Raw genomic sequence first — 24942 nt, forward strand, 5'->3', positions numbered from 1 at the left:
ATCAGGCTGAGCCTGAACCATTCACACTGTAGGTCGAACTCAGCTACAGTGGATCTGCTGAGTTAAATCGCGGGCGGTACTCCGACCAGTAGCCAATACCTTTAGTAACAACAGCAAACAGAGTAACGAAACTTGTCCGGGATAGCCTTTAAGAGAAATTCCTGTTGAACGGCTCTATTCGAGGATCTATTTTTAGTCCGCCTCTTCGTGCAGTTACTAATCAACCATGTAAAGAATTGCCAGAGATGTACTTCTCTTCCACTTCTAGTATGAGTTCTCTTCAACACCAGTAGAATACTGTAAACACGATACACTGAGCGAACTATTACACGGTTCACCAGTACAGTGGTTCACCAATATGGTGGACGCGTAGGCGAAACTTTAAGTTACGTAATGAAGATCACGTGTTGTAAAATGCTCTATAATCGATCGAAACCACGCCCCTTTTTGGCAAGCGCACATCTTGTAGGCTGCCTCAAGATACTCTAACACAACAGTCACCCTAATAGAACAGTCACATGTTTATAGCTAGCTGTATGCCTTAACAAAAAAAAACTAAACAAACTAGTATATTAAAAATTATAAATTTAAAAATAAAGTAGGAATCCAAACGATAAAAAGTAGTGAAACAAGAGATGAACAATGGCAGCTATTACAGCATAGCTCGGTGGGAAATTCCTACTTTGGCATTGAACACAAAATAATGGCTATATCATGCCAAAGTAGGGATTTCCCACCGAGCTATGCTGTAATAGCTACCATTGTCCTTCTCTTGTTTCACTACTTTTTATTGTTTGGATTCCTAATTTTTAATATACTAGTAGAATACAGTATTGATCTGAAATTTTCAGTAGAAGTTGCATGTTAGTAGTGTTTTATATGGGGTGTGTCATATGTGCTAATTGAGAGGTGTCGTTTTTTGTTGGACATCACTACTATAAGTGTGTTAGTAGCACATATTAGTAATTTGGAACACAACCTTCATCTTTATAGTTGAGCTGTCCCTTTTCATACAGCACAGTACAAATGGGAAAAGATTCAGTGACTGTAGCGACATGGATGAGGATATGCTGCAGTGGCGGGCCGGCTCAGTGTAGAGCGGTTGCACAAACAATTATATACGAGGCGCTTAAAAAAATGTGTGGCAAAAGACCTTGCTATGGCACAAAGCCGTTTGCGTTCTGATGAATTTTTAAAGCTTAGTGGCAAAGAAAAGAAACGCTACTTATCAAAAATCACTCTATTAAGTAGTATTGATCCTTATACGCTGAAAAGAAGTGATTAGACGGAAGAATTAGCCGTATTGCCACCTCTCAAGTACCACTGTTGTCGTTGTCTAGCTAGTCTTGAGTGACCGAACTGCTCAGTTTTCTGTTGGTTTAATCTTTTTCTTACGAGCCCACTGACAAAGTGAACATTCCATATGTCTGGCCACACTGTTACACAATGACTATGATGCTAGGCCGTGCCTCAACTAAGTAGATTTACATAGTCGGCGGGAAGGGTGTATGTTCTATCAGAAAATTGGTGTATGTTCTATTAGAGTAGGTGTATGTTCTATTAGAGTAGGTGAATGTTCTATTAGAGTAGGTGAATGTTCTATTAGAGTAAATGACTGTTTTATTAGAATATTTGAATAAAACTGGCGTTGATAACTGAAAGTACAAAAAAAAGTTTATTGTCCCATTACTTTGCTCATGTAGCCATGGAGATTTTGTTACATATCTGTTGTATACCACAAGTGTTGAGGAAGCTAGGAATTACAAGTCTCTTCAGAGCTTTAAATATTTCACTGCGGGATGGGTCGTAGAACATCAGTGGAGGATATACTCAGAATGTTGCCTTGTAGTTGGCAAAGTAAACCACAGCTATGCAATGACAACATCACCATAGCGACCGTGGGTAATACTTCAGAAGTGTGTAGCAGTAGCCTGTGGTCACTGCACATGTATGGCAGGGCTGGGAGAAACATGCTCACATGTTGGTGCTTTGTTGTTCTGGCTGGAATACACCATAAGGAAAAGAGAGGAGCAGAGTTTGTACTTCTGGGCCAAATCAATGGCTGGAACCAAGATCTATCAAAAAGATTCCATACTTGGAGCTTGTTAACATAGACTTTACTTCTGCTAACAAAACTATGAAAAAGTTGCATCAAGCTGCTTGTCAGCCAGAACCAGTGGAAAATGAACCATTTGAAGTATGCAGAAACAAGCCAGCTGATGAAGCAGATATTGTACATCTCTTTGAAAAATGTTTGGGTAGTGAAAAAGTTCCATCATAGTTTCCCTTAAAGATCAGCCATATTGCAAGTTGTTTTCAGAGTCATCTACACACTTGCCACTGTCTCTCCAATCTTTGTTTAATCCAGAGCATCTAGAGCAGAATTACCTAGAATTAATTGAAGCTGGTGAGAATATGCATGGAATTCTAGATGTTACTCCAATTCAGCAGTCCCATTTAGAGAAGCTCACACATGGCCAATCAAAGTCTAGGCTGTGGATAGCGGACGGATAACAGGATCTCGTCTATATCAAGCAGTACACACAGATCTACATAAACCTGCATTATCATTGGTACGTGCAATTTGCTATCCCAAGTCAGTGAGATTTACAACCTCCGCAATGCAGTATGGATGTTAAAATGAACATAAGGCCTTAGATGCTTACAAACATCAGCAGGTCAAACTACACCAAGGTCACCTACCAAGGTCACCTGCTGGCTTTGTGCTCTACATTCAAAAGGCTTGTTTTGGTGCATCCCCAGACTCCTTTGTGGAATGTTTGTGCTGTGGACCCGGAGTACTGGAGGTCAAGTGCCCTTACTGCATGAGAACAGATGGCTTTGATGCTGTATTAGGTAGCTCTTCATTCTGCCTAGAAATGAATGACCAGGGCAATCTAGCATTGAAGCAAGAGCACTCATACTACTATCAGTGCCAGTTGCAGATGGTAGCTACTTCAAGGAGCTATTGTGATTTTGTAGTTTGGTCAGCTTGTGAAGCACTTCACATTGAAAGGATTACTTTCAATAAGACATTTATTGACGAAAAACTTAAACAGGCTGAAAGGTTATTCTGGCTGGCCATCATTCCAGAATTACTGGGGAAATGGTTTACAAGAGACCACATCAAGCTTCCAACTGTTGATCATGATGAGAATGATGATGATGTAGGTCAGACCGAGGAAGATGATGGAAGATGGTGTTTCTGTAAAACACCTAAAGGTGGTTCGATGATTGGATGTGAAGATCCTTCATGTGTCACAAAATGGTTCCACTTGTCATGCCTAAGAATGGAAAAATGTCCTAAGAACAAATGGTTTTGTCCCAATTGCTATGCATTAAGAAGTATAAAAAAGTCAAAGTCTACGAAAAAGTGAACTATGTATAAATTGTTAAGTGTCATATTTTATCACACACATGCATGCACGCACGCACGCACGCACGCACGCACGCACGCACACACAAACCAAATGTATTATATTAATATAATTGTATGGTGATATAACAATGTAACAGTTCCTTAATCAAATGGTACCACCACTCTAATTGGAAAGAAGGATGATCTTGATAAGCAATTTGTATGTGGCTTGAATAATATACACCACATACCTCGCCATATACTCTCCTGCTGTAGCCACGCCTTCAACAAATACTATACATGCTTCAGTCGTGATGCGCTAAAATGTGGTTGGTGCACGTGTTAGTGGAATTTATGGTTGTAGCAACCACTGGGGCAGTAAATTCGCTTTATATGTACCGCAAGTGTTACTACCTTTAGTTCCCTCCTCTGGCGTGAGAGCTAACTTCACTTTGAGAGTAAAACAAGGATGTTTTTAAAGGTGAGCATCATATAGAATATTGTAGATGTATTGTTAATGTATAAACTATAGGACTAGTACAAAACCTGATGTAGCCAGTGTTCAACCGATTTATCCATCGGCTGGTTTTGGTGAGTATTGTGTCTCACGTGACGAATTTTATGGCGGGTGGTTTAGGTGATAACGCGCATGTGTGTTCCCAAGCTGCTATAGTTAGTCCGAAATCCTCCTCTACTATTAGGAGTAACACTGTAGTGTTGGCTGAGGAACAAGGTGAGTTGTGTGGTGTTGTTGAGGAAATGTAACTGGATAAAAACATTCCAAATCACACATAAGTTGGTTTTTAAGATAATTTGCGAAGGGTATTGAGAACACGTATGAAAATTACACAAGAGATACATCACTTTATTACCTTTCAGACCACTTCCAGTACCTCTAGCTGCTTTTAAAGTTTTCTGCCATAAAAATGTGAGCAGTTAGATAAGAATAATATCATGAGTGCTCACAAGAGGTTGTGGAGTAGGCAAGAGATTGGCTTCAAAATGGAGGCATACCACAATTGAAGTCCAAAAAAGAGATTACAGGGTTGTAATGGGTTCTTGGTGGCTGATATGAAGCAACACAACATATTTGGCCAACTGTATCATGTCATCCACTAGTATTCCACTGATTCCTGTGAAGCATTGTCTTTCACAAGGTCAGAAACCGTCATTTGAACTCACCATACAACCCCAGGGGAGGTTGGATGCGCTCTAAGCGCCACATAAATATATTGCTCTTAATTCCATTCTTTTCTTTGGTATTTCACGTGACCCCCAATAGTCCTAGTACAAATTTGAAAAACGATGGGGTTGACTGGGATATTCGGATGGTGCTTCACGTAAGCTTCAAGGTGATGTACTTTGTTTTGTAAAAGTGCTTGGTGATTGGGGTGAAATTAATAAGTTGCGGTTTGGTGTGTAGAACTTCTCCTGAATTGTCACGTATGTACTCTATAATCAGAACAATGATACTTTACCGAATTAAACTGAGATCGATGTATAAACCTCTTCAATAAAACGAATTTCGTGTAATTTGTTTCAGGGACGCTTAAATCGCATCCAACCTCCTCTGATACAACCCAGAAAGACATCTGTTAATACTAGCCTAGAGTAGTTTGAGTAATGCTGATAGTCAAAACCATCACACTGGTATTGTATCTGTGCACTGGTGGTGTATGTTTGATTTGCCTGACATGTAATTTTGTAAAATCTGGTCATATATATACACATGTCCACCTTTACAATTGACATCACTGGTTGGATAGGAGGTGTAGTTCACTTGCTACTGCTTATTGCTTTGAACATGATGAAAAGGCTATAACTAACTAATGATGTACAGTGTTAATCAAACGGTATGGTCGTACCGTTTAAGTAGGGATCATGGTGAATTTTTCGCGTGCCGCCCAAAATTCCGCCTTTAAAAATCATCCTATAAACATTGTATGCGGCGAAAACCACATTTACGGAATAGTACTAGTCCATATAATACATAAAACAGCATTAAATACAACAAAACGCTTACAGGTGGCCGGATATAAAATTTTAAAAAATCGCCAAAATCTCCAAATTTAGTACAACTGCCTCACTGCCTCACTCACTGACCACAGTCGCAAGCCTAGAGCCCAAACGAAGCAGCGCACAGTCACCATTTTATGCTATAACAACAAGCTCACCGGTGGGATGTGCCTTTTGGGGTTCCGACGAGTGTACGCCCTGTGCGCCCTGTCTTTTCTTTTATCTTCAATCAGGCTGCTTGTCTTCTTCTTCATCTAACGGAACCATATCGAGGCGTTAATTTTCCATATCAACACTTTCTTTAAGCAGCATAATACTATAGACGCTACAAAATTATTTAAGGTGCTTAGAGTACGCTACTGTAGCTACGGAAGTACCAGTATTCCACGATAGGTCTCAAGGTCACGCCCATTCTTTATTCTACGTATATCGATCAATGGATCGAGACAATGCCCCTTTTACGCTAGCTGTATTTGTGACCACACACCTTCAAGTTAGTAGGCTGATTCGAGATACTCTAGTCTAATAATCGATTGAAACCATGATGAACACACCCTTTTTTGAGCCCTTTTTGGGCAAGCACACATCTTTTGCAAGCTGACTCAAGATACTCTAATACAGCAGTCACCCTAATAGAACAGTCACACGTTTATAGCTAGCTGTATGCTTTAACAAAAAACTAAACAAACTAGTATATTAAAAATTATGAATTTAAAAATGAAGTAGGGATCCAAGCGATAAAAAGTAGTGAAACAAGAGATGAACAATGGTAGTTATTACAACATAGCCCAGTGGGAAATCCCTACTTTGGCATGGTATAACAATTATTTTGTGTTCATTGCCAAAGTAGGGATTTCCCACTGAGCTATGTTGTAATAACTACCATTGTTCATCTCTTGTTTCACTACTTTTTATCGCTTGGATCCCTACTTCATTTTTAAATTCATAATTTTTAATATATATAATATTGTACCATATCACTTCTACCCAAGGTGCTGTACTGTCGCTGTAGTGTAGTCTCTGCTAGTATTAATGATACATGCAATTTTAGAACTCCTTTGATCAGTAGAATTTAACAGAATGGTTTGTTAAGTCACACCCCTTGCTTCTTTACTGGTTTCTATTCAGTATGATACTGACATGTTTGTGTTCTTGTACATCTTCATGGTAGAATTCTCTTCCTGCAAACTTATTTCTGTTTTGTGGTAGCCCCTTTGCTCAAGAGACTATACAGTACATATCAATGATATACTGTATTAACCCTTAAACCCGCATAATCCAGAAAACTGGATTTGATAAAAAAACGAATTGAAAACGCACAATACTTTTGCCAATCTACATAGGCGGTTACAAACAAGCATATCCCCTTCGAAAAACAGATTTTATTAATTGGCAAAGAGTAAGCTATCTGCCAGTATATAAACTTTCAACATACAAACAAAGAACTCACCCACTACGATGCGCTGAATCATTTTCAGTCCTTCCAAGTTCGTATCACCACTGTGCTCGTCCGACAGTGACTTTATCACATGATCCCTATATATCAACTGAATCGCCATCACGTGAGAAGTAAAATGAGACCAAGCAAAAGTCGATGTGACAAACTACAGCCAAGTTATGGCCCTTTGTACATCGTTATGTGAAGAAGGAAGACGGAGGGATAGTCCTTGAACTCTTTCAAGGTGAAGCGGATATCTCTGGGTTGGGTGAACGTGACGAAGTATGGGACTATTTAAACCAAAATTTAATGGTGAGTAAGATGGTACATGTCATTTTTAGATAGCTTTAACAGTTTTTGTGTTATAGAATTTAGTTTTACAAGCATGCGTGCCAGGGGCGGTGGAGCAGACCAAAGAGTGGGGGGGGGGGGGTAGGGCAGCTGTAAGTTGAAGACCAAAAAAAAAAAAAAGGTCACAGCCTGTTGACAATAGCTGCTCTCCACCAATTATATCTCCATCTCCTTATTTATAACTACACATATGTAGCTAAGTAACTTGCAGCGGCGGAGGAAGTAGTTGATATGAGGGGGGGCTGGGCTGACCCAGACTTATTTCTATAGTTTGGTAAGGTGAGACCAAAAAAAAAAAAAAAAGGGTCACAACCAACTGACAAGAGTTTTCCACCTCACCAGCTACCATTTTTAGCTGATAAACTACATAAAAATCCTTACATAGCTCGATACACACTGACTACTTTATTAGAGTGACTGCTCTATTAGAGTATCTCGATCTTTATCACGGTCTTCAAGAAAGATAATTTTGGTGTGATACCATTCTGAGGGGGGGCTTAGCCCCCTAGCCCCCCCCCCCCCCCCCTTTCCGCCGCCTATGGTAACTTGCTACACTGCTTCTCTGAATACTGTGACTGCTTTATTAGAGTATCCAGATCCTGACTGTTCTATTAGAGTATCTCGATCTTTTCTTGCAAACGGTGTCCCATAAAAGTGGGGGGGCCATGGCCCCCCGTCTCCACCGCCTATGATGCATGCGATCCAGTTTACTGGATTATACGTTTTCAGTGCTTGCCGAGGTGCTTGTGTTTTATAAAACAGCTGCGGGTTTAAGGGTTAAAGCCCTCCATTATTCATTTGCGTATGAATTGACCTCCCTAATGTAGCCACAGGTTATAAATTTTGGAATTGACATCTTTAACTGTATATGGTATTACTTGTTGGTTGTCATAGATACCGGTTTAGTGTTGAAATGTGATGTGTTTGTGGACACCATTCATAGTATTGAAATTGTCACAACAACAAGAGAACTACTACTTGATGAAGCCCCAGAAGTGTTTGATGTGAGAGCATTTGACGAGGAAGGTGGGTGTGTACCTTAGCATAGCAATGGTGTTGTTGCTAGGTAACATGTTCAGTAGTTGCTGTGGTCACCTGTTTGAATGGAGCCTATCACCAGTGGGGGAACAAGACCCCGAGGAGATCATCAGGTGGAGTGTTCTGATTGGATGAATTTGTGTAATGACATGAGTTTGGTGTAGTTTTGTACCATTTAGTCAATCAGTTTATCAAACTGACGAGATTATTAAAATGTTGGAGAGTAAGGTATGTCTGTCTTGTGTGATGTAGTGTGTGTTGTTTAAACTCATAATATTCGGCGTAGTGTGTGGGTTTGTGTTGTGTAGTGTGTGTTATATGTGTAGTGTGTGTTATATGTGTAGTGTGTGTTATCATGTACCACGGTAGTGGTACATAATAGGGATCAGGCAGAAATTTTTCAAAACACTCTAATAGAACGCACGCCAAAAGCAGCCTTCCGGGCTTTAGATTTTATTTCTAAAACATTCTAGACCTTTCTTTTGTGTTTACAACACTAGCCAACAAGTATTAAAAGTAAGGGAAATGGTTTTAGGTGTTTTTTAAAATTTTGAAAATGGTTAGATTCTCCATCTTCTTCTTTCTTTCTTCTTTCTTCTTTCTTTCTTGTTTCGCGCGCCTACAGCTCGTAGGAAGTAGATATTAGCCCTAAAAACGTATGGCGTATTTAAAAAACATTCGTACCCAGGTCTGTGTGGTATTAAAATCTTCCCTCTCTAATGCGATTGCGAGATATAGAGCAAGAATCACTCTTCGAGACGCCATTCGATCGAGAAGCCATACAGATGATAATATAGAATTGTTTAAAATTCCATTGCTTTAGCTCACAGGACTAAAATGCATCAAGTTGTATCACACTAAACATTAAACATAACTATTGTTCACTGAAACTCGGGTTTTAGACTTCCTTCATTACGAGACAGTGAAGGGGGTGTGGCCCGCACCTCGTCACTTAAACTATTACTGTACGCCTTTCGTGTATACTTTCTATTATATTCTTCAGCTGTTTACCAGCTAAGAGTCGACATAACAAGGCTTGTAAGCTATTGGAACACACTGGTAAATTTCGAATTGAAAAGGGGTGTGTCCCTTCCGTACGCGATTGAAAAATAAAAAGCGGGATACTCCGTATACTCAGCACTTTAATTGGAGTCGACCACGTTTTGTCAAGCGTGTGTTTTACTCGTGTTGAGATTTCGCACCGCTTCGTTGCAGTAAACGGTCACACTAGTGGATTTATTTACTCGTCAAAGGAAAGTGGTATTGTTTACTGTATTGTTAACTGTATTGTTAACTAATTGTTTATTAAACTTATTTATGTAATTGTTTATTGCCAGTTGATATTACAATGGGTTTCTTTATTAAACAATCATGTACTGTTGAACGTATATTTAAGAAGTAGTCCATGTGCATGGACATGAAAAAAATCATGAAACTAGTGGGGCAAAAAAATTGTTAATTTTCAACAAGTAGAATAGGGATCAAAGATTTGATTTTGAAAAAAACTGCGTAAACAAGAAGTAATAGGGATGATAATCCACAAAATTCTATGCATCATCAGTTCAAAGCAAGTTATTTGAATAGTGTACACTCAATTTGCGATTCCTATTTCAACTTGTGGTTAAATTTTGTTAAAATGTTGAAATAGGAATCGCAAATTGAGTGTACACTATTCAAATAACTTGCTTTGAACTGATGATGCATAGAATTTTGTGGATTATCATCCCTATTACTTCTTGTTTACGCAGTTTTTTTCAAAATCAAATCTTTGATCCCTATTCTACTTGTTGAAAATTAACAATTTTTTTGCCCCACTAGTATGTGTAGTGTGTGTGTTGTGTGTGTGTGTGTGTAGTGTGTGTGTGTAGTGTGTTGTGTGTGTGTGTGTAGTGTGTGTTATATGTGTAGTGTGTGTTATATGTGTAGTGTGTGTAGTGTGTTGTGTGTGTGTGTGTGTGTGTGTGTGTGTGTGTGTAGTGTGTGTTATATGTGTAGTGTGTGTAGTGTGTAGTGTGTGTATGTAGTGTGTGTATGTAGTGTGTGTTATATGTGTAGTGTGTGTAGTGTGTTGTGTGTGTGTGTGTGTGTAGTGTTGTGTTGTGTGTGTAGTGTGTTGTGTGTGTGTGTGTGTGTGTGTGTGTGTAGTGTTGTGTAGTGTGTGTGTGTGTGTGTAGTGTTGTGTGTGTGTGTAGTGTGTGTATGTAGTGTGTGTTATATGTGTAGTGTGTGTAGTGTGTAGTGTGTTGTGTGTGTGTGTGTAGTGTTGTGTTGTGTGTGTAGTGTTGTGTTGTGTGTGTAGTGTGTAGTGTGTTGTGTGTGTGTAGTGTTGTGTGTGTGTGTGTGTAGTGTTGTGTGTGTGTGTAGTGTGTTGTGTGTAGTGTGTTGTGTGTAGTGTGTTGTGTGTAGTGTGTGTGTAGTGTGTTGTGTGTGTAGTGTTGTGTGTGTGTGTGTAGTGTTGTGTGTGTGTGTAGTGTGTTGTGTGTGTGTAGTGTGTTGTGTGTAGTGTTGTGTGTGTGTGTAGTGTGTTGTGTGTAGTGTTGTGTGTGTGTGTAGTGTGTTGTGTGTAGTGTGTTGTGTGTGTGTTGTGTGTTGTGTGTGTAGTGTGTTGTGTGTGTGTGTGTGTGTGTGTAGTGTTGTGTGTGTGTGTGTAGTGTTGTGTGTGTGTGTAGTGTGTTGTGTGTGTGTGTGTGTGTGTGTGTGTGTGTGTGTAGTGTTGTGTGTGTGTGTGTGTGTAGTGTGTTGTGTGTGTGTGTGTGTAGTGTGTTGTGTGTGTAGTGTGTTGTGTGTGTGTGTGTGTGTAGTGTTGTGTGTGTGTTGTGTGTGTAGTGTGTTGTGTGTGTGTGTGTGTGTAGTGTTGTGTGTGTGTGTAGTGTTGTGTGTGTGTGTAGTGTTGTGTGTGTGTGTGTAGTGTTGTGTGTAGTGTGTTGTGTGTAGTGTGTGTGTGTAGTGTGTTGTGTGTGTGTAGTGTGTTGTATGTGTGTGCGTGCATGCGTGCGTGTGTGTGGTGTAGTGTAGTGTTATTTGTGTAAGTGTTGTATGTCAACACAAGGTGTTGATTCAGTAGAATGTAGTGTTTATTTTAGAAATATAGTCAAGAGGGTGTATGTGGTAAAGTGCCAGTGGAGGAGGTAGCAATGATACCATATTTTAGGGATCTACAATACATATATTGATTTGGCAATTATATCGATACCGCAATTTTGTTGCAAATAAGTATCACAATACGATACTGTACTCAGAAAATATCGCAGTTTTCTAGTAGAACAGTCAGTGATTATCGTGATCTAGATTCTCAAATAGAAATCCTCTCTATTTACTTGTGCTATAAAATGCAATGTTACAAGAAGCCATAGAAATACATGTGTATACGTGCTGCTGTTATGGCTAAAAGTTTGATTACCCGAGTCTTCTGATTTTATGATTGTGATTAAATACGGGTAAAGGCACAGCCTGCATACCCAATCAATGCAATGTCTTATAAAAAAATAAATATTGAATCTGGTAAATAACAGCGATTCAAAAGTATTAATTGAGGTACTATTTACAACATAAGTAGGTAAGCTATTCCAATCATTGGTGATCCTATTAAGTCACCTCTCAGACGTCTGAATTGGAGTGATGTTAATGATAATAGTGTTAACCTCTCAGCATAGGATTTATCCTGTAGTTGTGGGAGAAGACGGGTAGCTCTTCATTGCACTTTCTGTGATCATGAGTGTAATGAGGTCCCCAAATAGCATTACTATATTATTCTAAGATAGGTCGTACTAACGTACTGAACAATTGTGTTAGCATGATGGGGTCAAAGATTTTTTAATCAATCTGAGTACTCAGAGTAATATGGACAAGCCTTTGTGGGAGCATGTGTTAAAATGTTTGTGATTGTCTGGGTGGTGTAATAGAGGCAGGTATCCAGGTAGAGATGTACTTTCATATTAACAGCCCGTTTACACTAGCTATCTAGTTCGAACTAACTCGAATCGGAGCGATTTCCAAGTTAATGTAAACGTGTACTGTATCGAACCGAACCGTGTTGAACCGCTCTGAAATGGACCTGCTAGGAATGTGGGTCTAGTTTGCTCTACTCACCCAGTATACACAGTTGCAAACCTGCAGTTCGATTTGGCTCTAATGAGCGGGATAAAGATATGGAGAACTACAGCTAAAATGGTGACTGTAAAGATGAAATAAAGCAACAGCGAAGTATTTAGGGAACGATACGGAAGGACAGCCTCAAGAACAACAAAAGGACTCAGAGACAAACAGGTACGCATGCGAATGGACCGTTACCAACTCCATAGAATTGAGAGGTTGTTGCCAACACTGAAAACTTTATTGTGCCTACTAACCTTACGATAACAGAGCACACAAATCCTTTAACTCCATCAACAATCTCTACTTCGATTGAAAATTATGATTGTGGGTTTAAGGTTTTTTGGTGATTGGAGCGGATTTGGCCTTCGTAGTATAAACGGTGCTAAAAAATCGAACTGTAGCGATCTCATCCAGAGCGATCTGTAGTGTAAACAGGCTGTAAAAATATCAGAACACATTAGCAGCTATCTGTCATACTGTAGTTTATCAGCATTCACTGAATAAAGAAATTTGTATACACAGTGAATGTAGAATCATTGTCGGCTCTTTAAGGTACAGATAAATTGGATATTGGTACAACTATTAGCTGATATGCCAGTTATAACTAGCCATGACCACTTCATTATAGTATCGTATCAAACAGATTATTGATGGTGATATGTGATACACAAAATGCACTAAATCACAGATCACTACCATATTTGACCAGTTAATAGCAGTTAATAGCTCATATTATAGCCGCCCCGGATAGTAGCTGCTCCACAGCCAGGCCTTTATCTAGGAAATGACTTTACCAGAGTAGGTGGATTATTAATAGTGTAACCAACCTGTACTTATTGTTATGTACACGACATCTAGGGACCACACCCACTACATTCTCAGGTACAGTATCTGAGAATAACATGATCCTCCAGAAATATTTCAGAGTCTTGTAGATCACCTTTGGTGCATTATCAGCTACTGAAAATGTGACACACTGCTCCAGGAAATTTTGTATTTTAAACTCTGTTAGATTGCTTCTGGTGCATTCTCAGGTACCTGAGAATAACATGTCACTTCTTTCATTTTAGACTCTTGTAGACTGTTTCTGATATATCCTGAGGAACTTTCATTTATTGTTTAAAATTTAAGAAGAATTTACCATGAAACTTGATACTGTACGTAGGTCCCTAAAAATTAGGCAGAAATAAATTAATTCTGTTCGTGTCTGGCCAAACAATTAGGAAAAAATGTACCAACCCGGTGCTATTGTCGAAGTTTTAGGGATCTATCCCAATACAGTCTGCACACTTCATGGCTAAGTTATAGTTGCGATTTGTTTACTGGTTACTTTCTGGATTTCTTTCTACAGGGACCAACAGGAATGCCTTGAGGTGGAGCTTACAATACCGCAACACTCACTTGGCTGCAGCGCTCTATACTATGATTGCCTACATTATTCAGGAAGGATGGTCAATGTCATTACTAGATCGCTTTTGAATACAATCACCCAGACGTAATATTAAGGATTTCAACAAGTAATAAAAAATAACAACCACAATCAGTAATAAGGTAAGTGCGCCCAACTCCAAACAATTTTTGTTTTCGGTGCTCTATCTCTGCCATGCAAGCGAATTACTTCAACTTTAAAATAAATTATGGTGATAAAGCCTATCCTATGGTGTATCAGTCCTGCAAGTTTCATCAAAATATCTCCATCCGTCGAGAGCTGCACTCCAAAATTCAACTATATGTGTAAATTTCACGTATGCTCCTAACTCCGGACACTTTTTATCACGCCTGATACAGCACTTTCGAAGTGGATTTCCAATTTTAAACACCACCACGTTAAATTTACATCTATTGCCCACTTCATACTCGATTTTAATAGTCATAGTTCCTTTCGTTGTCGAGTTAGGGGTATTTCAAATCTAAGTGTATTTCTGAAAATATTTATGCTGCTTCAATGAGACTGGCTCTTACAAAATCGTGTTTGGCTGATTGTTTGCAAACGAAACTTGTTACAGTGGTAAGTCATAGTGGTCCCTCTGCACTGTATTATAATCAGCCAGAGAGCTCTTTGGGTTTGGGAATAAGCAGCGATCATCGAAGAATTTTTGATAACTTTGCCATACATGGCAATAAATAATCACCTCATTTGGAAAAACCAGCGGGACTTTTAAGCAGGTTTTAGGATCACAGCATCATTGTACATGAAGCTCATTTCAATGATGTAGATAGTTTTTGGAGATATGACGCCAAATTTTGGATGAGTGTCTGGAGTTAGGAACCGTCCGGAATTAGGCGCACCTACATTATTATTTAACTATCTCGTGATAAATCTTGCTACCAGATGCTGCATGAAGTGTTCCATAGCTTAGACAAAGCGTTATCTGAGGGTGTATCGTGTTACAAGGAGATGTGGGGCCAGGAGAGAGTTTATTCTGTGAACAGAAACAAAGATCGTATTTTCCTTGAACAATTTCACAATTCAGTGGTGCCGTACTTCATCCAGCATCGAGATAGCATATTGTGTGAGGTCACTGGGAATCCTTAGTACTCAAGAGACCTTCGTCAACTAGTACTCAGCAAGTGCCGAAAAATTAGTGTGCTCATAATTAGAAACTTTCCTGCGCTTGCCGAAATTTAGAGCACATTGCGTTCAATTCACGGGTAGTGCTGAATACTTAGAGATGCTGAAATTTTAGGGAATCTACAGTAATTGTCATAAGAACTAAAGTGCCAGACATCATAACTTTCCAAAAATGCGATGTGCTATATAATTTGATGAACGGCTACGCATGGTTATAAACAAAGTGCTGTAATTTTCAAAGTGGCTACGCAATCAACATCATTTTACTCGTGATGTAATAAGGATTAAAATGACACCTAGGGATTTACCCTACAACAAAAGCACAAGAACCAAAACACACCGTGAAAACAAAGTTTAGTTTATAAGCACGCAAATTCATTACATACCTTTAGAAAATGATCCATAACTCGTTGGCAGTTGATCCTATTCACTCCAAACAACCACTGGCTGATTTGCTATTCAATGGAAAGTAAGGCCATAATTATATAGCTCACGTGATACAAATGCTAATTTTATTTTTAAAGCTATCACTGTACTCCTTTACCACCAAGTTTCAGCTTTGTGGCTTGTATCTGCAGGGAGAAAAAGTGAAGAATGTAAAATACTGATTTGCACTAGTTATTACATCATTGCACAAAAAGTTTACATTGGTGTCCAGAAGCTATACTGAACATATAGCACAGTACTACTAGCCTAGCTACTTGTAAATGCATTTTGTGATGGTTGATTGACCTGTGGGAATACTGTCTGCTGTACCTCAGCATACAGATATGGGCTATTTAAACAATTGCAACATTCGCTTTGCCACATTTCAACATCGTATTCAAACATTGCAATACAACAATATATTGCAATATTTTTGAAAACAATACGCAATATGGAGTTTACCCATATTGTTGCATTCCTAATACATAGTTGGTTAATTCAGGCGAGTTAGCTAGCTGCATGGTACCTGTCTTTTAGGAAGTAGCACAACATCAAATTGTTTTTTACAAACGTACGTATGGTATAAATATATATGCTGCAGTAGAATGGAGATCACTGAGAAGCCACAAAACTAGAAAGGGTGGTACAGTGAAACCTCTATATAGCGGACACCCACGGACCAAGCTTAAGTGTCCTTTATATGGAGGTGTCCTTTGTAAGGAGGTTGAAATATTTTATGCATATAATATCACACACAGTATAATTATAATGTTTGAAGATTGATTACACTATAACAACAGTTCACACCTGTGTACATAGTCAGTCACTAAGCTGTTCTTCGCTTTGAAAAATAACTATCTAAAGTTGTTTGCTTACTAAATGTACAAGAGATGAACAATACAGGCGAGCTACAGTAGTAACCATTGAACCAACTTTCAAAGCTTCTTCTGTAACACCTTTGTTTTGTAGACATAGTTGGACATCTTCTAGATTTTTCATTGCATCTTTGAATGTGTCAATATTTGGTACAGCTTCAACCACTTCCATTTCTACGTCACCTGTCACACAATCCTCCTCCTCATCATCTATTGGATCTGGCTCAGAGGAGCAGGCTGCAGCAAGGAACTCTTCTTCCCAGTGTTCCTCAGATAGCTCACGGCACACTGGTAAAGATCCATCAAGGTACTCATCAACAGAACAGGCGCCATCACCTACAACTTGAGTTTCATCTAGGTTCCATATGTCTCTTTTCACATAGCCTTGTAAAACGTCAGGGAGTCGCTCTTTTCATGAGTCCACAGTTGCACCAGAAACATCACCGCTTTCTCCACTTACTGTCAGTTGTTTAACATTGTATTTTCTTTTCCATTTCTCCAACCATCCATTGGAGCTTTTGAATTCACTCCTCCCTAGATGCTATGCAATTTCTTTTGCCTTTACTACAAGCTGTGGGCCTGCTGGGTAAATGTTTTTAGAACAAGCCAACAGGTACCACTTATACAATACTTCATTTAATTCACTGAAGTCAGACTTTTGCGTGCGGAGGCTTACTTTGCAAGATTTATCAGAGGCATTACTTTCATACAAAGCCAATAGCTGCTCTTTCTCTTTTAAAATAGTTGCAATCTGAGTCTTCCCACAGTTAAAACGTTGACATAGACCTCTGACCCCTAGCTTAGGATTTTTGTTTGCCTCTTGAATAACTTCTATCTTCTGCTTGAGCGTCAGGTGCTTTCCTTGTGTTGAACAAGAATCCATTGTCACTGATTATACCAATTAGTTATAGACAGGTGCAATCATTGTCGCCAATTAGTTACTGACAAGTACAGTGCGTGTAGAAAATGTAGAAAAGCGTCATCATGGCTCACATTGTTGTTCATCCTGAGCATGTTGTTGTCTATGAGATTGATTCATATATCCGAGGGTACCATGCATACATGGATAGGTGGGAATATGAAGTTGGTGAAGTTTTACCGTTAAGAAGGGAGCCTGACAATGAAGTCAATGTTAACTCTGTCGCCATCATGAAAGACGAAGAAATAGTTGGACATGCCCCATTTAATTTAACTAGATTAATATCACAGTTTCTTCAAAGAGATGTGAACGTAGGCTTCGTGGAAGTAACCGGTGAGAGAGTTAACCGAGGAGCTGGCTATGGCATCGAGTTACCCTGCAAATACCGCTTGTATGGACCTGCACCTTACATTAACAAACTGAAGGAATTAATTGCACCTTTGAAAGAAAAAGAGCTATTGTAAATTGTCTAGAATATGTAACTATCATCTTACCACATGTATCTACCACAGCACACCAAAATGGTTATTTTTCAAAAACAATTAATGATTGGAACTCTTTACCAGTAGATCTTATTGAAGTTGCAGATGCTGACATTTTTAGAACCAGACTACAATCATTATTGTAATTGTGTTGCATGTATTTGGGCAAATCTGAGCACACCAGCAGGGCTGACTGCTCAGTAATAATATTAATCATAATCATTATACTACAGTGATTCCTCTTGAGCACCTAAAGCGCTTAATTCAGTGGCGTCCGTTATTTAGAGGTAAGAGCATACGCGTATGGTACCAGAGGGTACTTGTCAACTGTCCGTTGTCCATTACAAGGAGGTGTCCGTTGTGCGGAGGTTATTAATACATTGAAAACAATTAGCAAATGGCTGGGACCATAGTTAACTGTCCGTAACATGGAGTTGTCCGCTATTTGGAGTGTCCGTTAATAGAGGTCACACTGTATTGTAAACCATCTGTCTTGATTTGCAATTTAAAGTTCCTAATTTGTTAATAATGAAGCAGAGGAGGTTGTAAACAACAGCCCTATATAATACCTAAAGACCTCTAGTAATCATGATTGTGTTAACCGGAGTATTTATCACAGGTGGACTCCACTGTGAAAATCACTACATCACTGCCATATAGTTATGAAAAATATACTGCTCAGGCCTTAAATTAACGTGTGGTCAACAGACAAAATCTGCACAAATAGCACAATGTCTGCACATAATTAGTTTTGGGCGGACACACATGTCCTTACAAAACCAATAGTGGTACCATAAAAGCTGATGTGTACATGTTTGTTTGTAGTGCTAACAATAACTGTCACTTGGTTGCTAGGAGATACTACATTTTTCCAAACCAAGGATTTACCATTGTCACCTCCCCTTTGTGTACTGCTATCACCAACAGCTGTAATGACCAAAGCCTGGTGATATATTGCAGCTATATGTGGTTGTGTTTTTAACCTCAAAACTTTCAACGGAAACTCCCTATTCCAGTTCATATAAAATGCTTCTCTAGCTCATGTCTGTACAATTTGACTCTATGTCTGTACATTTGTGAATATGTAAGGACATTTGTCCTCGGTGCCTTTAAGATTAAATTAAGGCCTGCTGCTCCTATAATAAGTAGCTGTGGTGGTAATAGTTGAATATGCCTGGGGATCGCTGCATAGTTTGTGGAAATTCATGGAAGAAGGACCTGTCAGCTTCCTTTTATCGTGATTGAAAGAATGGATATCAAAGTTTGGGTTACCCATCAACCATATCAAGAGATTTACTCATGTCTGTGTAGCAGAAATTTGAGTAACGGTGATATCAGTAATGGACTTAACAAGTGCTTGTTAGTTTAATTTGCTTCACCGAAGAAACGGGGCCATAAAGGCTCGCACTAAGGGTTGTGAAACGAGTACTGGCAAGCTTCGAAAACCATCGGGTGGCAAGTAGCTTTTCCACAATCATGGAGGAAGTGGTGAGCTCATTAATGTGACAAGCTGGTTGAGATGTAACTGGTTGATGGGGCTGGATGGCTACTAGCGATGGCTCACCAGTACTGCTCGACGGAGTTGATGACTCTACAGATTTATAAAAACTAGTTTATAAGACCATGTTTTGAAACTTGTTACTGTCCATGCAATTCCAAAGTGTACTGTTTTTATTAATCCGTAACTCACGGCTACTTATTCCAATCTTCAAGCAATTACTACCAATACAAAGGGAAAAAACTCACATTCCTGTGGGTTTCATGTTATTGGAACATACAGTAGCATTTGTGAATAACTCAATCTAAATGAAGTAAATTTTTATTAGCTTTTGTTGAGAATCCTGTAAACTGCCGTAATGATGTACTCCAAGTGCAGTGGTTTCTGCTCACTGAATAGTTTTACTGCATTTTTGTTCTTATGGTGGATAATTTAAGTACCTTAAGAGATATTCAAGATCTCTTTCCGTCTTTCAAATCTGAGCAGATGCTAGGTCCTAGTTCAGTTGGTTAGGTTTGAAGAGAATGTTTGCAATGACTACACCTCAATGTGTACTACACCCTAAATGTCAATTTGTTTCCTCAGTAGGGGAAAATGACTCTTACTGCAGTGTTATCCTATGATGAGGTGTCCCCAGTGCTCCTTGCTGAAATTCAGAAGTGGTATTCAGAGGGTGCTGATCAAGATGATGTTACTAAAAGGTTAAGACTGTGAACTGTGCCACCTGCTGGTTATAAGATTCACAACTGGGCAGAAGGTACCACAATTGATTCATGGCCATTTAGGAAAAGATGAAACCAAAGTAGAAGAACTGTGTTCCATATTGGCCCAATTGGAGTATACACACCAGCTAGGTAAATCTCCTTCATTCTAAGTTAAGAATCACTTGTATGTGCCGAGGTAGAGTTTTGTGAGCAAGAAGATGAAGCTGCTGTTTTCAAAAGTATTAAACTACAGGATGACTACTCATAATTTATTCTCATTGAACTCAGGCAGGGTGGACCATGAATCCTATACAGTATCGGAATAACACTTTTTATCATTATACAATATCTATCTGCAACACTTGACTATTTCATTCGCAAGCTCACTCACCATCGAGTCACCTATTACAGGCAGTGGGTCACCTATCTTCAGTACTTATCGTAAATACCAGCAAATGTGTAACTAGGCACTGGGCTATTATGCCCGAAATTTTACCTATTATGCTTTTGAACATTGCTCAAAAATTAAGCCTATTATGCTCAAAATTATGCTTTCAAAATCAAAATTATGCTCTAGAACTGACTGTTTTATTAGAGTATATCAGCCTTTCCTGACTGCAAGTGACTGCTCTATTAGAGTATCTCGATCTTATTTCTGCAAAGTGTGAATAACCAACAAAGAAACGGTTTAATAAGTTATATTACGTGTTTTTGATTATAAAATGCACTAATAATACTATTGGCAGTGAATATTTGCTTTCTTTCAGGCGCGCGTATTGCGCATTTCATTAATTTTTCAAACATCGTCCCTATTATACTGGCATTATGCTTGATGCTTTTGGTCACCTATTATGCTTTAAATTATGCCGGCATAATCGGCCGGTGCCTATGTGTAACTAATATCAATTGTAATAGTTTAATGATCAATATAACTCAACAACTGAAGAAGAGAAAACTGGTAGCCAGCTCCAGCTTATTTATACAATCACACACTAAGGTCAAGGTTACATCATCATGTACAACTAACAATAAACAAATTAACAGTTCTAAGAATTAACATCAGGTCATAATGTATTACAAATGTGTAGCAGGAGTCATCCAACACTATTAATTAAGTACTACTAACTGGCTAAGAATGTTCTCTTCTGATAGTGAACCTTACCTGTCAATGTTGGTTATCAAAACCTCGATGCTGCCAACTAAATCATCTCATTGAGCTCGCTTAACTCCTTAACTTTTCAAGCCAAAACTATTATCTCTTTTTCATTCGGTGTAGGTGACTGGAGTTTCTCTGAGTATTGATCATTAGATGTCACTAGTTCTATGAATACTTTATGATGTATACTTACACAATGCAGTATATACTTACCTGTTCCAAGTTTTCATTTAAAGCACTCGGCACTGCTCTTAAGCCTTCTACTGCACTTTCTCCACTATCAGATAATTTACTACCTTCTGTAAACATAGTTTGTAGGATTGGAAAAGCTCCATCATCCAGTCTACATCCCCACTCCATTGTAATATAGTGGTTCCCTTATTGATGTCACAGCCGTCAGCTTTCAACCACAATAATACTTAGCTGTTTCATTGACAACATTCAGCTATGTACATGATAACTTATCAAATATTCTGATACTGTCTGTACCTGTATTTGAGTATCCAGTGTGGTTTCACTTGATGCAAAATCATACCACAAGGATCTTTCTGATACTACAGGTATGTTAACCAACACCTCAAAGTACATTTACTACACACAATACAAAATGATACCTCCATAGTTTTCTGGTTATCAGATGGACTGTTACTCCTTGTGTGTTGATGTGTGCCACATGAAGTGTGTTGGTGTGAAGTTACACGTCACCTTATAAGGTAAACTTCATTACTTGTTGTGGCTAGTGAATTAGTATGGAGATCAGTAACTTGTAGTAACAAAGCAAGTAACTTAGTTTAATACTGTTCACTGTATTACCTAAGGAAGTAGTTTAGTATTATGTAATAGGCAGACTACAATGAACAGCTAATGCTCTGATCATACCAACAACAGTACGTCATGATGTGAAGACAGTTGTACACAAACAACACCAGTGGACTCTAGCTTAGTGGAGTATGTGTTCAACCAACTACTGGCAGTATTTCAGTTGTTCATTGAATGATGGTTTATTTTCTGGAGCTCAAGGCCTGTGTGAGTGTTGGACAGATATAGGAAAACCAAACAATCTCTCTATATCCTCCACACTCTATGAATGCCAGAGAGTGCACAATAAGTCAGCCCAGCTGTTGTGTCATGAAGTGCTTCTTCAAAGCACTCCAATTGAATGTTACGTGGCCCACCCTGCCTGAGACTGTTAAAAGAGATATGAGTAAACATCCTATATTTTCATGTAGGCATACTTTGAAAATATGGCCTTCATCTCCTTGCTCACAAAACTCTACGTCTGTGATAGGATGAACCTCTGACACGTACAAGTGATCCTTAAAATGAGCTCCCTTAGAATGAAGGAGATTGACTAGGTGGATATACTCCAGTTGTGCCAATATGGTACACAACTTTTCCACTTTAGTTTCATCTTATCCTACACAAATCATCAGTGGCCATTATGTGCTGTACTGTACCTTCTATCAAATTGTGTATCTTATAGCCTGGGGGAACTGTTGGCAGTCTTAACCTTTCAATAACTTCATCCTAATCAGCACCATGTGAATACCACTTCTCAATTTCAACAACAAACACTGGAGACACCACTTCGTAGGGTAACTCTGTAGTTTAGAGTCCCGTTTTTCCCTTATGAGGAAGCAAATTGACATTGAGGGTAGATGTATGTTATAATAAGCACTAACACATTTTGGTATACATTAGTACATTGTGGTTAATCATTGCAAGCATACTCTTCAGACCCTTACGACTAAACTTAGACCTAGCATCAGCACAAATCTGAGACAGAAAGGAGTCTTGACTATCCCTTGGTGTGCAGTGAATTCCATTGGCCATTAGTGATGAACCCTATACAGTAACAATATTGTAATTATTATTATACAATATCTTCCTGCAACGTGCATCTTTCACATAACCATATCACGGATTATTGTTTGCTAGCTCATGTACTGTTGTATCACCTATTCCTTTATATGGTAAACACTGAACGGGCAGTGCATAAGGCTTTTCCTCGCTATCTTCAGTACTGATCATAAAGACCAGTATATGAGTAGCAGGAGTGAATTGGTGTCACGTAACATTCTTAATGAAGTTCACCAACTGCTGTTTGGTTACAGTCAACTGCCTAGGAAGGTTCTCCTCTGGTAATGTGTCATCTCCTATGTTCACCTTGGTAATCGAAACATTTGATACTGCCAAATATATTTCTCCTAATCTTATCAAGTTCACTTAACTCCTGAACCTTCCAAGACAAAGCTATCATCTCCTTTTCATTCTGTTCAGACAACTGGAGTTTCTCTGAGTACTTACTGCTCTTAAGTCGTCTACTGCATGTTCTCTACTAGCAGAATACTAGCAGAATAGCTCATCTGCCTTCTGTAAATGCAATTTATAGGATTAAAACTGTTTATGAAGAACCTCATCACCCAGGTCTACATCCTCACTCCATTGTAGCTTTGTGGTTTCCTTCATTCTCTTAATGATGTCACAACCATCACCGTTCACCCACCACCATGCTCCTGGGTTAGACTTAGCTGCTTTATCAAGAACATTCAGCTACACATAACATGATATAATAAGATACTGTATTTGAGCATCCAGACTGATTGCAAAATCACACTGCGGGGACCTTTCTGCTATTGCGGGTATATTTCCCAAGGCCTAAAATAACTGTACACATTCTACATATAGTACAAAGCAGGAAATGTGTACCTCCCATAGTTTTGTGAGTATGAGAGGTAATTTCTTAATGTGTTGATGGAACTGTGTACCACATGGGTCTACGGTGAAGCCTAACCCATATCTGTCCACAATGATCATATATAGTCTGCAGCCACTGACGATAGTCTGTTGGGAAGGACACCTACATGTAACTATATGGATTGACAGCATTAAAAATACTATTAGTGAGTTACTTGCTGTAAATTGTTGGCTGCAAAAAAGTGTGAAGATATTCAACGAGCCCCAAAGGCATTTATTTATTAGGAAAACGTGAGTCACTCTGCATTGTGCCAATACCCTTGGCAAGATTGTAGAGTACATTGTGTGACCATCATCTGATAATCTCATCATTGCACTAACAACATTGTTCAAGAGATCTCCAGGAACTGTGAGAAAAACTGGTGACTCAAATAAGCTGAATACAATTTAGAAAGTGTCAGTAACTGAGATTCTGATGGTAGTTGGTTGAAGGCGTACTCCACTAAGGAAAAATCCACTGTTCCTGTTTGTGTAGCATCTGTCTTTACACACTGTCGTTGATAAGATTACAGCATTAGCTGTTGCATTGATACCTGACTACTGTACCATGCTTCTGCATCCATCATCCATCTTCTGTCTCCAGTGTGGAGTAGGTAATGTTGGAGAACCTCTCGGACGTTTGATAGTAGGATTCTCTGTACTCGCGCAATTCTGTTCCATCGTGACCTCTTCTAGGACTACGCTCATGTGTGTGTGTCCAGACCTGAGATAATAGGGGGCTGGAGACTATAACCCTTTTCAGCCAGATGTCTTATTATTTAAACATTCAAACCATACAAAACACAGCAACTAAAGGGTATAGTTTCATTGTTCTACAGTTCATGCTATTACAGGAAGAATCACACAGCTGAGCCCTCGGCTGAGCCAGATTGGCCAGGACAGTGCTGCGCAATCACGAGTTGTTGAACTTGTTGTCTCAGCAAAACTATTGTCTTTGCTTGGCGAATTTCATTGTCCAACTTAAGTTCTAATAAAACAAACAAACAAAAAGTACTGCATGTTAATTAATAGACAAAATTGATGTACTTACCAGCCAGAAACTGATATTCCTTCTCCAGGTTTGTGTATGCCAATCGTAAAAAATGTATTTTCTTGGTTCAATCTTTGTATTTCTTGCTTCAGAGTATTAATGATTCTTTGCTCCATCTTGGCTCTAGTACTACTTGATTCAATTTTTTGTCGCACTGTACCGTGCGTGTTGTAGTCAAGCCTTTTATACACGTGCGTAACGCATGCATAACTATCACACATGTTGAG

At 39.0% G+C, this 24942-nt stretch overlaps 1 protein-coding gene and 1 long non-coding RNA gene across 4 annotated transcripts in view; one reads left to right on the plus strand and one right to left on the minus strand.

Moving 5' to 3' along the window:
• Nucleotides 1-6932, minus strand: part of LOC136253025 (uncharacterized) — a 36894-nt gene extending 29962 nt beyond the window's left edge. Inside the window, exon 1 of the long non-coding RNA XR_010699901.1 lies at nucleotides 6825-6932. This is a non-coding gene — a long non-coding RNA (uncharacterized lncRNA). The remainder of the gene's footprint in view (nucleotides 1-6824) is intronic.
• The window catches only part of LOC136253024 (nuclear pore membrane glycoprotein 210-like), a 40550-nt gene continuing 22514 nt past the window's right edge, over nucleotides 6907-24942 (plus strand). For 2 of the 3 annotated variants that reach the window (XM_066045610.1, XM_066045609.1), the window contains exons 1-4: nucleotides 6907-7124; nucleotides 8058-8189; nucleotides 8230-8314; nucleotides 8366-8429. In XM_066045610.1, coding sequence (XP_065901682.1) covers nucleotides 7097-7124; nucleotides 8058-8189; nucleotides 8230-8314; nucleotides 8366-8429 — 309 coding nt within the window. In that variant the 5' untranslated portion in view covers nucleotides 6907-7096. The remainder of the gene's footprint in view (nucleotides 7125-8057; nucleotides 8190-8229; nucleotides 8315-8365; nucleotides 8430-24942) is intronic. The other variant, XM_066045611.1, reaches the window with a different exon arrangement.

Source organism: Dysidea avara, chromosome 4 (assembly GCF_963678975.1).
Source record: "Dysidea avara chromosome 4, odDysAvar1.4, whole genome shotgun sequence".
In the NCBI taxonomy this organism is placed as follows: domain Eukaryota; kingdom Metazoa; phylum Porifera; class Demospongiae; order Dictyoceratida; family Dysideidae; genus Dysidea; species Dysidea avara.